The following is a 14,583-nucleotide window of genomic DNA, read 5'->3' as shown; positions in this document are numbered from 1 at the left end:
TATATATATATAAAGACATGCTGTCAGGTCGATTGGACATGCTAAATTACCCCTAGGTGTGAGTGTGTGAGTGACTGTCTGTCTGCCCTGCGATGGACTGGCGACCTGTCCAGGGTGTGTGTATATATATATATATATATATATATATATATATATATATATACACACAAGACTACGTCTTGCTAACCAACACACACAAATAAAAAAGGAACATGTAGCCCTATATTTGTATGAAAATCTTTTTTATTGCTTTCTTTGCTCTATAGGTGTATAGGAAATGTCTGTCTGTCAGAGTTTATAATCACACTGGTCTTAATGCACAAATCACATACAGGGTTCTACAGAGTCCTTTTCTACTCAGAGAAACAACTCATTGAATTTTCTGTAGAGCACGCGTTGCTATGGTCTTGATAGCCAGAAGTGCATCATTGCAGGCGCTGGAGATCAAGCTCGGAGGAAGGAGGAAGCCATACTTTCCTTGGTCTTGGAGCTCAAAGGTAAACGAGTACTTAATCCCTTGATTGTAGGCCCAGTCATCCGAACCCCCAGGAGCTAAATCTGGTGAGAAGTGGATGTGACAGTAGATATTTTACTGTACTCGATTCTATAGATGTATTCTATTCTTATCTGTGTAAGTAACATTTCACATATTCAGTAATAAACATAAAACAGACAAAACCCCAATTCCAATGAAGTTGGGACGTTGTATAAAACAGAAATAAAAACAGAATACGATGATTTGCAAATCCTTTTTAACCTATATTCAATTGAACACACTACAAAGACAAGATATTTAATGTTCAAATGGATAAACTTTATAGTTTTTTGCAAATATTCACTCATTTTGAATTTGATGCCTGCAACACGTTCCAAAGAAGTTGGGACAGGGGCGTGTTTCCCACTGTGTTACATCACCTTTCTTTTTAACAACACTCAATAAGTGTTTGGGAACTGAGGACACTAATTGTTGGAGCTTTGTAGTTGGAATTCTTTCCCATTCTTGCTTGATGTACAACTTCAGTTGCTCAACAGTCCGGGGTCTCCGTTGTCGTATTTTGCACTTCATAATGCACCACACATTTTCAATGGGAGACAGGTCTGGACTGCAGGCAGGCCAGTCTAGTACCCGCACTCTTTTACTACGAAGCCACGCTGTTGTAACACGTGCCGAATGTGGCTTGGCATTGTCCTGCTGAAATAAGCAGGACGTCCCTGAAAAAGACGTTGCTTGGATGGCAGCAGATGTTGCTCCAAAACCTGTATGTACCTTTCAGCATTAATGGTGCCTTCACAGATGTGCAAGTTACCCATGCCATGGGCACTAACACACCCACACACCATCAGAGATGCTGGCTTTTGAACTTTGCACTGATAACAATCTGGACAGTCCTTTTCCTCTTTGGCCTGGAGGACACGACGTCCATGATTTCCAAAAACAATTTGAAATGTAGACTCATCAGACCTGTCAGGGTGTGACCAAAAGCAAAGGAGCACAACAAGGAGTCAATTTGAACATTTATTACCCCTTATGGGGCCACAAGGTTCTGGCCAGGCAAAAACCTCCTTCTTTTTTCCAAGACAGGGCAACATGGCCACTTTTAACAACATGGGTAAAACCATAAACAATCCACAGGGTACCTTCTCCACCAACAGTAACTAACAGATTACATTTAGCTTGATAACGCCGTTTCCCATTTCACAGCACATCACAAACACAAAATAATATTTCAATATTAGGTATAAAAACAGTAATGTTACACATTATTCACATAGCTCTCTGAGTACTTCTGGTTTACCCCCTAGAAAGGTTCCAGATAGTCTAGTCCACATTTCCCAGAATTCCAAGCATGTCTATAAAGACATGCTCCGTAAGCCCGCCCTCCCTCTTAAGCACCACCCACTGACCCACGCTGCAGACATGGTTCCTGGGGACCAAACAAAGAAGGCGGTAAAACACATTTGGTGAGCTCAATAAAGTGTTAAAATGGCTCCAACCCATGGTCTGACTCTTCTCGCTAGTGTGCACTCCTAACATAGAAAAGTTTACATTTTAACGGTGTTAAATTAGCAACCATTAGCACAAGATATGAGCAGTGTTAGAAATGTTCCAAAGAACCAGAGAGTTATATACATAGTATAAATAACTGTATTTCTATACTTATGTGGAGCACCTTAAGCCAAATTTAAAAACTGCCTTAAACTACATGAAATCCCCAGCACACTCCAATACCCAACACACCTTAGTGGGTCATCACATTTCCCCCCACCTCTGAACGCTGGCAAGGTAACCTTGACAGAAAGTCAGCAATCACTGTCTTATCCTGGTCGATGTTTGATAAAGTGACATGGCTGCATAACCACATACCAACGGGTTAAACGGGCATTTGTGTCCTTCATTCTGTCCATCCATTTAAGGGCTCTGTGGCCCGTTTCCACAACAAAGTCTCTTCCAAGCAAGTAATATCTGAGAGAATCCAAAGCCCATTTTAGTGCTAAACACTCCTTTTCCACAATAGAATAATGGGTTTCTCTGGGGTAGAGCTTTCGACTTAGATATACAATAGGATGTTGTTTTGTTGCCCCTGTCCCAACTTCTTTGGAACGTGTTGCAGTCATCAAATTCAAAATGAGTGAATATTTGCAAAAAACAATAAAGTTTATCCGTTTGAACATTAAATATCTTGTCTTTGTAGTGTATTCAATTGAATATAGGTTGAAAAGGATTTGCAAATCATCGTATTCTGTTTTTATTTGTTTTACACAACGTCCCAACTTCATTGGAATTGGGGTTGTATAAAAAGATTATTTCCATTTTATGGTGCTTCACTTTCTTTTAATCTACTCCAAGAATCCTATAATAGACATGGGAGACAGCAACTTGACTGAAGTTAAATTAAACCAGTTAATCATAAAAAGCATGGGGTAAAAAGCAATTTAACTGGCTTATTCAACTAACTCAGATAAACAAAAACATTTTATATCAATTTAAAAAGAATCAAATTAGCTTCTGCCCTGGTCCTCTTCACAGTGTAGGTCCAGATTAGAATAATACATCCTTGAACATATAAAGTCTGGAACTATCCAGACAGCCTTCTAATTAGTGAATTCAGCTACTTTAAGGTGCGTCCGTTACTAAACAAACACCTATAATCTCCCTGAAATAGAACGACCAATAGAGTAGGGAGCAGCCGTAAGTTTAAGGTCATTGTGCCCACCACTGGACTGTGGCAGTGTCTACAAATGCTTGAACATGATCAGGACAGAGGTAGATCAAGCTTACATATTGTTTTTGCTCCAGCACCAAACCGATACAGTTTCCCATAAAAACGACGTATTTTCTGGGATGCATCTTTTACAAGGTCAAGCTGTAAAAAAGCACACACACACACACGCATGCATGCACGCACGCACACACACACACATGGTTATTTATCACATTGATCTGAGGTTGGTCGATTCTATTGTGAGGCTTAAAATTTGAATCTGGACAGGACAGTTGATCCAAGATTAAGTGTGTGTAATATGAAGCTGTAATGTTTGATGACAAATTACATCACAAAATGGTATTCTGAGCACATCATAGCTATTGTCGATACTTTTTTGAATAAATCAAATCAAATTCATTATTGGCATGACAGGATATGGGACCTATGTTGCCAAAGCCGTGCATGTTAAATTATCATTAAAATATAAATGAATAAATAGGCCATACAGATAAATAATTAAAACAAAGCTATAAAGTTTAAAGAGGTATAAATAGGGTAATATATATAAGTATAAAATTAATATGACATGCAAAAAAACGCAATACTAATAATAAAAACATAAAACATGCAATCGGGTAAATATACATGTGAACATCAGGAATTAGAAATATTATAATATAAATATTACATACAGTAACTTGACTTGAAATAACTGAAGATATGCTATGTTACATCTTTATCTCTGATTTTGTGGCAGTTCTGAATAAATACGTATTGTTTATTATTGTCAATTATGATTATTTGTGATGCACTTTACAGGCTGCATGTATACTGTTGTCCCTCACATTCAGTTACATCTGACACTATCAATGATTTAAATGATTAACTGACAGTAAAATATTGAAGTCACCTGTTTTTCACACCTTTTCCCCCAAAACAGACTACAAAAACAGGCCATGGGATTTACAGTAATATCACACAGCCAAATACTCTGCTATTATACTGTATTCACAGTCTCTGAGTTTGTGTGACTGTAGAATGACTGTTTCTCAAAAGTTTCAGATTTCTCTGTGGTTTTCAAAAGGTTCCCTGTTATGAAATGAATGGCTTCACTTTTGCTGCTCACACAACCCCAACTACAGCAACAGCAGAGATCACAATGTCAAAAAACTGCATACCAATAAGGAGCTTTGAAGCTTGGATGCTTGACTATTAAGCCATTACCTTATGTATCTTATCTTTGATTATTCCTGCTGCCTTTTATTACTCTGAACAAAAATTAGTCTAGGCCTGTCACAATTGTTGCATAACGGTGTCGGCAGCGCGCCCAACATTCGACATCAGAGGTCAGCATCCCTCAAAGTCTGAGGCTGTGTCGGTCACTCATTCCCCTCACCTGTTTCCTCCTTCACTAATCACCTCTCCTTCAAATAGCCCCCTCCAAACATCTCTCATTATGAAGCACTGCCCGTTTTTATCTCCTTGCAATCCTTAGCCTCCTATTTTTTTTTTTTTTTGATGTTGGGTAATTTTGAACGTTTGTGCTGGCTTTTTCCTCTCTTTGCTTGTTTGCCTGAGATTTTGTCTCTTTGGACTGTGTCCTTGAATTGGTTTGATTATGTTTTTGATGATCAGGTGACTGATCCCTGCCTCCTACTTCACATATGGATTGACTGCAATTGTTTGAGATGATCCCAATTCATTTCAGATGACTGATCATTTTCCACACTCATTAGATTGTATATTAATATTATTTCTGCACCCAGCAAAATGTGAATTGTTAATGTGTACCTGTAGATGTGTTTGTGTGAATCTTATTAGTTGCATACAAGGAACAAAAACCAGTTGTTTTTCGCAGTTGTATATGTTATATGCCAGTTTGTTAGTTACAATTTCATGATCATGACAGCCTTAAATAATCACTGGTCCTATAACATGGATTTGTGTGGTATGTTATGGTTAGTTTTAGGCACTATTTATTTCATACATTATGCCTGTTCTAACTCAGGAAAATAAAGTAAATGTGATATGTGTCGTTTATTGCCCAGCCATAGATCCATCCTAGATCAGTGTTCAAAGGCCTAGTGTTGAGCACTCACCAGCTCAGCATGGTTTTGGGCCAGCTCATAGGTGTAGGAGTAAGGGAAGAGGAGCATCTGAGAGTAGGAATGAATGGAGAAGTAGAATTTGACAGTGTCTTTGTGGGTGCGAAGAAATTTGGCCACAGCGTTCACCTCCGGCTCGGACTCCGGGTACTGACCGCAGTATATCTCAGAACAGGGATCACTGGAGGCCCCCTCCGCTTCAAAGAGGAATATCGTTCAAGAGAAAAATTAGAATTAAAAACGGCGAGGGTGGGAGCTAAGCAAAAAAATCTAATTCACACAATTTTCTCCTTTCTATCCAAAAATAACAAACATAACTAACAACAAATGAAATGCAATATTAGCTTTTTGTGTGAAGTATTTGTTGTAAGTCAGTTCTTTTGGATTACATTTAATATCACCACTTTTATTCTGAGAACTTTATCCAGGTCTGAAAAAGTAGCCTAGGATGGACATGGATTAAGCCTAGTCTTGGACTAGTGCCAACTGTGATTCAGACTAGGCTTAGACTTAATCTGGGTCTGAGAAATTGGTCCAAAATGTTTCGTCACTTACTGCACCAACTAGCATCAAAGTTTCTGTTCAGGTCGGCTCCAACACAGACACTGTCCTCCCTCACCGACCGGTTCTTCCTCCACATGCGGTTCTGCTCAGAGAAGATCAAAGGCTAATGCTCAAGTAGTGCTAGAAAAATTTAGTGGCTCAGTGGCGGTATGCATCAAAACATATATTTTTTGCTGTATTTTGGCTTAAGATCTTGGTATGAGAACCTCTAAAGACATGCACAAAGTCAGGATATGTTAAGACCTCTGTTCTAGTCAGCTGCCATGTGTTGTGCTGTGCCCCTGAAACACTCCTTATAACTTCAGCATGAGTGGGTGGGGCTAAACTGCTGTAAGATGAATAGGGAGGCATATGTAAATTAGATTTTTTTGTGACCGCAAAAAAAACTATGAATTCACATAGGGGTTGTCTTTACAGCATAAATTCCATATTTTGACTTTACAGTCTGAGGAGTAAATAGTGTGCCCCCCCATGTCTGCCCACTGACAAAGTCTTAGGTCATTTTACTAGGTCAACACAAAAAAAGTATTGCACAGAGCAAATGATTCAGCTCAATAAAAATGATCTAATTAAAATCATATGAAATGCATCATGCACATAATTCCCAAAAAATTACACAGTACCAAATTTTCACTGAAAACACATTAGTGTATTCAATAAACTGGGGGTCCTGGGGGTCCTCCCCAGCACTCAAGATTATAAATGACTTACTGTTGTCCATGTATACTTGTAACCATCTGGATTTAAGACGGGCAAAACGTAAATGTCCATCTTGTCCAGTAGTGAAGTGATGTCAGGGAACCGGTTGTAATTTGTAAGAACCTGAAAAAAAGAAAAAATATACATTTTGAGTGTTTACCCTCAGAAACAATCTGCTTTTACACACTGTTTGTAGCTGCTAACAAATTAGCAATGGTACTTTAGGCCTGCTGAGTGCTTCATTGGGGGTAGGCTCTTACATATCTGATGAAATATTGACAAAAAGCAGGAGAGATCCATTCTCTGGCATGAATTCCACAGTCCATCCACATGGCTTTATCCACCGCCGCCCGTCTCCCTGACAACTACAACACAAACAAACAGAGAAACAGCAACCACATCAGAAATTTCTGGCAATTGAATATTTCGTATTGTTCAGTTGAATGTTACAGTTAAAAAACTGTCAAAGTTTAAACAGAGATGGAAAATTCAGGTCCAGAAAGTAAAAATCCTTCCCAGGATTTTGTTCCAGCGGCCTGGCTTCTCTAGTTAGATCACATCACCAGCAGAGCTGTTCAGGCAGTTGGTACAAAATCCTGGGAAGGATTTTTACTTTCTGGACCTGAATTTTCCGCCTCTGTAAAGGATCACCTTACATAAGGCTACATTATGCAAGATTTGGAGATTTGGAAATGTGTAATTGCACAGAACATGTGAAATAACACATGTTGGGCTTTAGACCCCTTCCCCAAGCAGATTCTGATGACTGTGAATCTCAGACAAAAATTGGTGAAGGACGTGTCTTTTGAGGATATAAGTGATTGATCATCATATCTTCATCAGTATAATGCTGAGTTTGTATATGAGACCTAAACATTGAGCTGGACATTTTTGAGCCTGTGCTTGTGATGTTAACCTCTTATGCTCCAGGGTATATTTTGGTTTGTCTATCTGAATTTACATGACCAAATCTTAAGGCAAAGTATTGAGTAACTGCACAAAATAAATGTCAATTTTTATTTTATTTTTATTGTTTTTGTAAAAGCTCCCCTCAAATTAATAGAAAACGTCTTTTATGATCACACATATTGCTATATTCTTACAATTTACTGCTGAAAGCCAGAAATCTTTGATGCTCTTTGCATTATTTTATAAAAAATATTTTTTACAGAGTAGATCACTGAAGACACATAATCTGTAATTATAGTTATAACTATAATTATAGTTTATAACCCAGATTTGTGGGAAAAATGGGTCATCTTTCAGTAGACAAAAAAAAATTGAGAGTTCAGTTTCTTCTGTTATAGGGGTCTAAAATGATCATCTATTTGACTGGAAAGAAGAGTTACAGCTCTCATATGACATCCACTGTTTGAATGTAGCTTATGAAATATGAAATTTATGAAGAATATGACAAAGTGCGTTTTGGAACCACTGGTGGTTCCAGGGAACATAAGAGGCTACTGCATACAGACGTGTGATGTGGTCCAAATAACTCCCGCCAAATCCAACTTGATGTCTCTGCCTTTTTGGGGTTTTTTTGGGCTGTAAGGTGAGTTGCAGCAGCGTATGCACATCATATATTAGCATGTTTTTCCTCCTGCCACTTCTATGAATTTTAACACAAACATTTCACTCAGTGCAGCTTTATAATGTTTGCTACCAACTGGGTGTGAAAGTCATTTAGAGGCTAATTAGTAGCAAATACTAGGTACGCTATTCAGTTAGTAGCAATTAATCACGCTAACATTTACCTTCATGACTAAAAGTGGATGTTTCTCGAATGATGACCCAATCATAATGACCTCCACCATCTCGGGATGTTCTTGCCTTGTTTTATTTATCCAGTGATAGATCTGTTTAACAAATGGAACGGTAGATTAAAACAATTCCAAGACAGGGAATAAATGGTTTGTGATTCAAATGTGTCCAGTAGTTACGCAAGAATAAAATATGTAACATCAATCATTGACTAATTCAGCTGATTTTATGGTGAAAAAAAAAAGCCTTACATCTTCTAAAGAGTAATATCGGTCAGCGTTTGCGCTGCTGCTGCGAGGGTCTGCTGTTTCATTTCTGGTTTGTTGCTTCATCAGCTCCTGTGCGTTTTCCAGTAAAACCCTGTAGAAAGAGCACATCTGAGATCCGACACGCAGAACTGAGATCACGTCTGATGATTTCTAATTTGGATGAAAACGAGTAGGTCTTCGTGGATAGTTAAGTGCAGGTTCTACGTTGAAAATCCGGTGCTTTGTATGTACAGGATTCACATGTTTCTGCCAGCTGCACACGGATGAAGTGTGTTACATCATTACAGTTCCTCCTTAACAAGCACTGAGGTTTGACATTTACATCAAGAGGCATTTTTTTCCAATGCAGATCAGCTCTCTTAAAGGGGAATTCCACCCATTTTGCAAAATTGCTGCATATTTCAATGGTTAAGTTGTAAACAAACTCATTCAAAGTGGTCAGATATGAAATGTTCTGCTCCAGAGAACCTTACAGATTCAGAATTGTTCACAGTGGTGGTGATAGGCACCAGACTGAGAAAGTTATAGGAAGTGGTTATGAAGAATACGCTGCCTGATGTCTGACAGATTGTTTTGTGATTATTTTTTATAACATTTTGGCTTAAAATGTATTTGAATCCATTAATTTTAATCCATTCATAGTGGAGAGGTACATGCAGGGTGCTGTAACGTAAATATTCCCCAAAGAAATCTGTTTTATAGCACTAGTTGATCATCCTGGAGTTTGTATATGTGTGTCTATCTGCCCTGCCAGAGACTGGCAACCTGTCTAGGGGGTGTCCTGCCTTCTGCCCAGTGACTACTGGGATATGCTCCACCTCCCCCAGGAGGATAAGTGTGTGTGTGTGTGTGTGTGTGTGTGTGTGTGTGTGTGTGTGTTATGGTTTACAGTATTTGTGTTTGAAAGCTAGAAACCAACTAGCCACCTCAGCCACTTACACTAACTTCGGCATGTTAGGTTCAGTATTATTTTAATGAGGCTGACTTACTGTACCTGTAGGTGATTTTATGCTTGTCCAGCAGGTCAGTGACATGGTTCACACCGCCTGAATAGATGTAGAGATGGACCTCTGTTTCTGCAGTGATGTGCCTGGGTGAAGCCGGTTGCCATAGCGCTGTCTGATACACAGCAAAAGTTCATTAGATAGGACCCCAGTAATGAGGATGCTTCATACACTCAGTAACACAGTTCAGTTTCTTTTTGAATTAGAATATTATTGGAGGGGAGATAAACAAATAAAATATAATAAAAACAGAGCAAGTGCCAAGGTTTTATTTATTTATTTATTTTATTTTTTACATTTTATTCCTCCAATATATTAAAGTCAGCAAAGCAATAGAAACTTAATAGGCAGAAAAGTGCCACAATTGAGTTTTTTTAGAGGGTGTTAACATATTTTCACTCAAATAACCTAAATTAACTAAACATTACACGACTTACATCGGGGGACTTTTGTTTGTGAAGCTGAAACAAAACTCAAACACACGTTCTGCGTGTTTCCAACAGACTGTATGTTGAAAAGGCATGTTGCAGGCATTTTTGTTACAGGCCTGAAAATCATTAAAGCTTTGCTTAAACATCTGGAATGGAAGCATTTAAAACAGTAACTTGCACCTTAAAACACTGTAAATCAATTTTTACAACAAAAACAATAAAACACCCAAGCCAAGCTTTTTAAAAGGGCAGTGACAGCAGATTGTCAGAGCAATCACTATTGCAACCCAGATACTGACCTGCGCCTTTCATGACCTGGACTCACCATAAACGCCCAGTGTGCAGTTACTTCTGCTGTAGGTTGGAGATGAGCTACCCGAGCTAGCTAAGCCAGCTCATAATGAACAGCTGACACAGTTACCTGAGTGTCAGTCATTACCGTCCTCTAACATGCTGATTTATGGGTTTGCGGACTGAAGCGTTTAACTATCGACACAGAAGACGTCAGAAAATATTACATTTAAGCAACGGAGCGCGAGAGGGAGTGCGCTATCCCGAAATGACGTCACGGCTGTGATTCGCGATAACGCGCGACCTCGAGTGCTCTGCTGCTTTTATACAGCAGTTAAATTAATAAAGCAGGACATTAATAAACTAATATGTTCTAAATAATAGGTTTTAATGTCAGCAGCTCCTCCCGCCAAATTATGGCTCCTTAACTAGCAGCGCGCTGCCACGTCAGAGTAACGAGCCCCGCCCACTCGCCGCGCGGCCGGCAGTTCGCTCTCCAGCTCCTCACACTGAACTCCCGAGCTCTCGTCACCGCCGATTAACCTCTTTTTGCCGTTTATTGGGTCAGTTTTATGGCTCAGTCTGATTTGGTCAGACTCTGAAGATCAGACGACGCGTTTGGCGACTGGTATTGGGTTCATTTCTGGCTGATTCCAGGCTGTTTAGCTGCTCTTCTGTCACAGCTGCCGACCGAAAAGCTGCTCAGTGGTGGCGACAGTTTGGGGATGTAGTGTCGCCTCATCCTCAGAGTCTGACCAAACCGGCTGTCCGTCAAATGTGATCTTAAAAGTGTCCGTTGTCTGTTTGTGCGCGAAGTAAGAAGCACGTCTTAGTGGAGTGATGAAATACATGAGGACTTGTTTGTCCGCACAAATACCCAGATATTCCACTGTAACAGTATAAAGTGGACTCGGCGCGGAGCCTCTCGGCTGCTTTCGGGTTGTAAACACAAGGCGTACCGACAGCCGTTACCATGGAGACTGGGTGGGCGGAGCCTTCTGCAGCGCGACTTTCCATTGGCTAAATCGTCTGCTGGCTGAACTTGACGGGCGTTTTATGCACGCAGAGTAAATCAACTGCTAAATCAACCCCCTTTTTCCTTCAGTTACCCAGATTTTTCAAATCATCCTCTGTCGGAGCTGCATTTGCTGTGTCTGTAGCCTAAGACTGATTACCATGGCTGATCAGTTCAGTTTTCCTGTGCAAAGAGCAAAACACGTTTATCATAGAGGCTCCAGCTCCTGTGGTGATAAGACCTCGAGTCAGATAAGGTGACAAAAAATTGTAATAAGGCATTACAGCATATTATTTATGCAGTTCTTACCTGGTTACAGCTGGATATGTTCTTCAGTACATTCACCTGTTCTTCAGTTGCAGCTTTGATGGAGAGAACTTTTTCACTGTTTCACAGAAGAAGAGAAAGAGGGCTTTTTGTGGAGCTCATGCATTTTAATCAATATAGACATTTTCGACTAGCATTGTATTATATTATATTATATTATATTATACAACTATTATATTATATAATATGTATATTAATTATACAAATTCCATTGAAGTTGGGATGTTGTGTAAAACATAAAAACAGAAGATGATGATTTGCAAATCCTTTTCAAACTATATTCAATTGAATACACTACAAAGACAAGATATTTAATGTTCAAATGGATAAACTTTATTGTTTTTTGCGAATATTCACTCATTTTGAATTTGATGCCTGCAACACGTCCCAAAGAAGTTGGGACAGGGGCAACAAAAGACTGGGAAAGTTGAGGAATGCTCAAAAAACACCTGTTTGGAACAGATGAACAGGTTAATTGGAAACAGGTGAGTGTCATGATTGGGTATAAAGGGAGCATCCCTTATAGACTCAGTCGTTCACAAGCAAGGATGGGGAGCGACGTTCACCACTTTGTGAACAACTGCGTGAGCAAATAGTCCAACAGTTTAAGAACAACGTCTCTCAACGTGCAGTTGCAAGGAATTTAGGGATTTCATCATCTACAGTCCATAATATCATCAAAAGATTCAGAGAATCTGGAGAAATCTCTGCAAGTAAGCAGCAAGGCAGAAAACCAACACTGAATGCTCGTGACCTTCGATCCCTCAGGCAGCACTGCATTAAAAACCGACATCATTCTGTAATGGATATTACCACATGGGCTCAGGAACACTTCAGAAAACCACCGTCAGTGAACACAGTTCATCGCTCCATCTACAAGTGCAAGTTAAAACTCTGCCATGCAAAGTGAAAGCCACATATCAACAACACCCAGAAACGCCGCCGGCTTCTCTGGGCCCGAGCTCATCTGAGATGGACTGACGCAAAGTGGAAAAGTGTCCTGAGTCCACATTTCAAATTGTTTTTGGAAATCATGGACGCCGTGTCCTCCGGGCCAAAGAGGAAAAGGACTGTCCGGATTGTTATCAGCGCAAAGTTCAAAAGCCAGCATCTCTGATGGTGTGGGGGTGTGTTGGTGCCCATGGCATGGGTAACTTGCACATCTGTGAAGGCCCCATTAATGCTGAAAGGTACATATAGGTTTTGAGCAACATCTGCTGCCATCCAAGCAACGTCTTTTTCAGGGATGTCCTGCTTATTTCAGCAGGACAATGCCAAGCCACATTCTGCACGTGTTACAACAGCGTGGCTTCGTAGTAAAAGAGTGAGGGTACTAGACTGGCCTGCCTGCAGTCCAGACCGTCTCCCATTGAAAATGTGTGGTGCATTATGAAGCGCAAAAAACAACAATGGAGAGCCCGCAAAATGTTGAGCAACTGAAGTTGTACATCAAGCAAGAATGGGAAAGAATTCCACCTACAAATCTTCAACAATTATTGTCCTCAGTTCCCAAATGCTTATTGAGTGTTGTTAAAAGGAAAGGTGATGTAAAACAGTGGTAAACACGCCCCTGTCCCAACTTCTTTGGAACATGTTGCAGGCATCAAATTCAAAATGAGTGAATATTTGCAAAAAACAATAAAGTTTATCCATTTGAACATTAAATATCTTGTCTTTGTAGTGTGTTCAATTGAATATAGGTTGAAAAGGATTTGCAAATCATTGTATTCGGTTTTTATTTCTGTTTTACACAATGTCCCAACTTCATTGAAATGGGGTTGTATTCTCTCAGACACAAAGCATTTGTTTATGGCTGCAGGTTGAATGAAATCCTGATATTCTCCACTTGGACTTTGCCCATTGAATGTCCAGCAAACTAGCATGTGTCCAGTCTTTTTCACAGCAATATCCATGACTTTTAAGGCTGATACTAGAAACTCAATGCATTCAACAGGATTAATATTCCCAGGATTTTAAGTTGAATGTTATAATAAGGAGGACTGAATCTGGTAGGCTAACTTTATAAAACTGCTTTCGACAACTGCAGCAGGTTAGCAGGAGAAACATTAAAAGCTGTACTTACTGTTCTGTGCTGTTCTGTCCGCAGTCACTTCTCTCTATAATGTTGTAGAAACATATTAAAAAAGTAAGAAAAGCAAGAGCCCTCATCTTTGGTCTGTGGACACATAACATAGATTTGTACAGCAGAGGGAAAACAGGCAGTTATTGATTTGGAGCTGTTTACTTTAGCTACAAGATAAACCTTGGGTTTCCTCCCCCACTGAAAAGTATCGTACCTTTTTAATGTTCTACATTTCCTAAAAACATGGTAAGTAAATAAATATTTATAATGTAAAAATGCTAAATAAAAGACCCTGCTGTATGGCAGCAAAGAGTAAATCTTCACAAGATAAATTGCTTATACTTAATACTATAGAATATAAAGGCCTACAGTTTGGTTTTCTTTAATAAGTATACTTTACAGTTTGTATAGGCCCAGGCCTGTAAATGCACCACCATAACACACACTTGCTTTATCGAGACAGGTACTCAATGAAGTTATAGTGAACCATTCACAGCGAGTTATTCAGGGCTATTCTAACTACTATTGAACAGCACTTCTCAACTTCTCAAGGTCTTCTGCTCAGAGCAGTGCTACGCGCTGCGATGCAGGTTCAGTTCTAGAGGTTATTGTAGTTGTAGTTTATCAGGTAAGTAGAACTATAGAGAACAAATCCAGAAGTTTGTACACAAACACCTGGATCAGCTCTAAATGTACACAGTGCTGTTGTGTAGTTTGTGCTGTAATGTTATGTTTAAAGCTAAGTGATACTTTTCAATCCCACAAACAGAGAAATTCCACCTCTGCATTTAACCCATATATGAAGTGAAACACCACATACACACTAGT

General features: G+C 39.4%; 1 protein-coding gene across 1 annotated transcript; it reads right to left on the bottom strand.

The window, feature by feature from the left end:
- Positions 1-225: 225 nt before the first annotated feature.
- On the bottom strand, positions 226-13,886 carry cpb2 (carboxypeptidase B2 (plasma)). Its single transcript, XM_017712156.2, has 11 exons — positions 13,756-13,886; positions 11,655-11,730; positions 9,599-9,723; positions 8,587-8,695; positions 8,329-8,430; positions 6,835-6,939; positions 6,587-6,697; positions 5,867-5,957; positions 5,306-5,508; positions 3,281-3,365; positions 226-558 (listed from the first exon to the last, which is right to left on the bottom strand). Exons 1-11 carry the CDS (start codon positions 13,863-13,865, stop codon positions 371-373), a joined length of 1,305 nt encoding a protein of 434 aa, XP_017567645.1. The 5' UTR covers positions 13,866-13,886; the 3' UTR covers positions 226-370.
- Positions 13,887-14,583: the final 697 nt, after the last annotated feature.

This window comes from Pygocentrus nattereri, chromosome 12 (genome assembly GCF_015220715.1).
Source record: "Pygocentrus nattereri isolate fPygNat1 chromosome 12, fPygNat1.pri, whole genome shotgun sequence".
Classification (NCBI taxonomy): Eukaryota; Metazoa; Chordata; class Actinopteri; order Characiformes; family Serrasalmidae; genus Pygocentrus; species Pygocentrus nattereri.
The sequence above is the reverse complement of the archived record's forward strand: the minus strand, read 5'-3'. Positions and strand labels throughout refer to the sequence as shown.

Coding starts and splice junctions, on each gene's coding strand:
- cpb2 (XM_017712156.2), bottom strand. CDS start 13,865: ATGTTATGTGTCCACAGACCAAAGATGAGGGCTCTTGCTTTTCTTACT. Junction 6,940..8,328: donor ATCCACTTTTAGTCATGAAG/GTAAATGTTAGC, acceptor TTTGTGTTGTAG/TTGTCAGGGAGACGGGCGGC. Junction 5,958..6,586: donor ACAAGTATACATGGACAACA/GTAAGTCATTTA, acceptor TTCTCTGAGCAG/AACCGCATGTGGAGGAAGAA.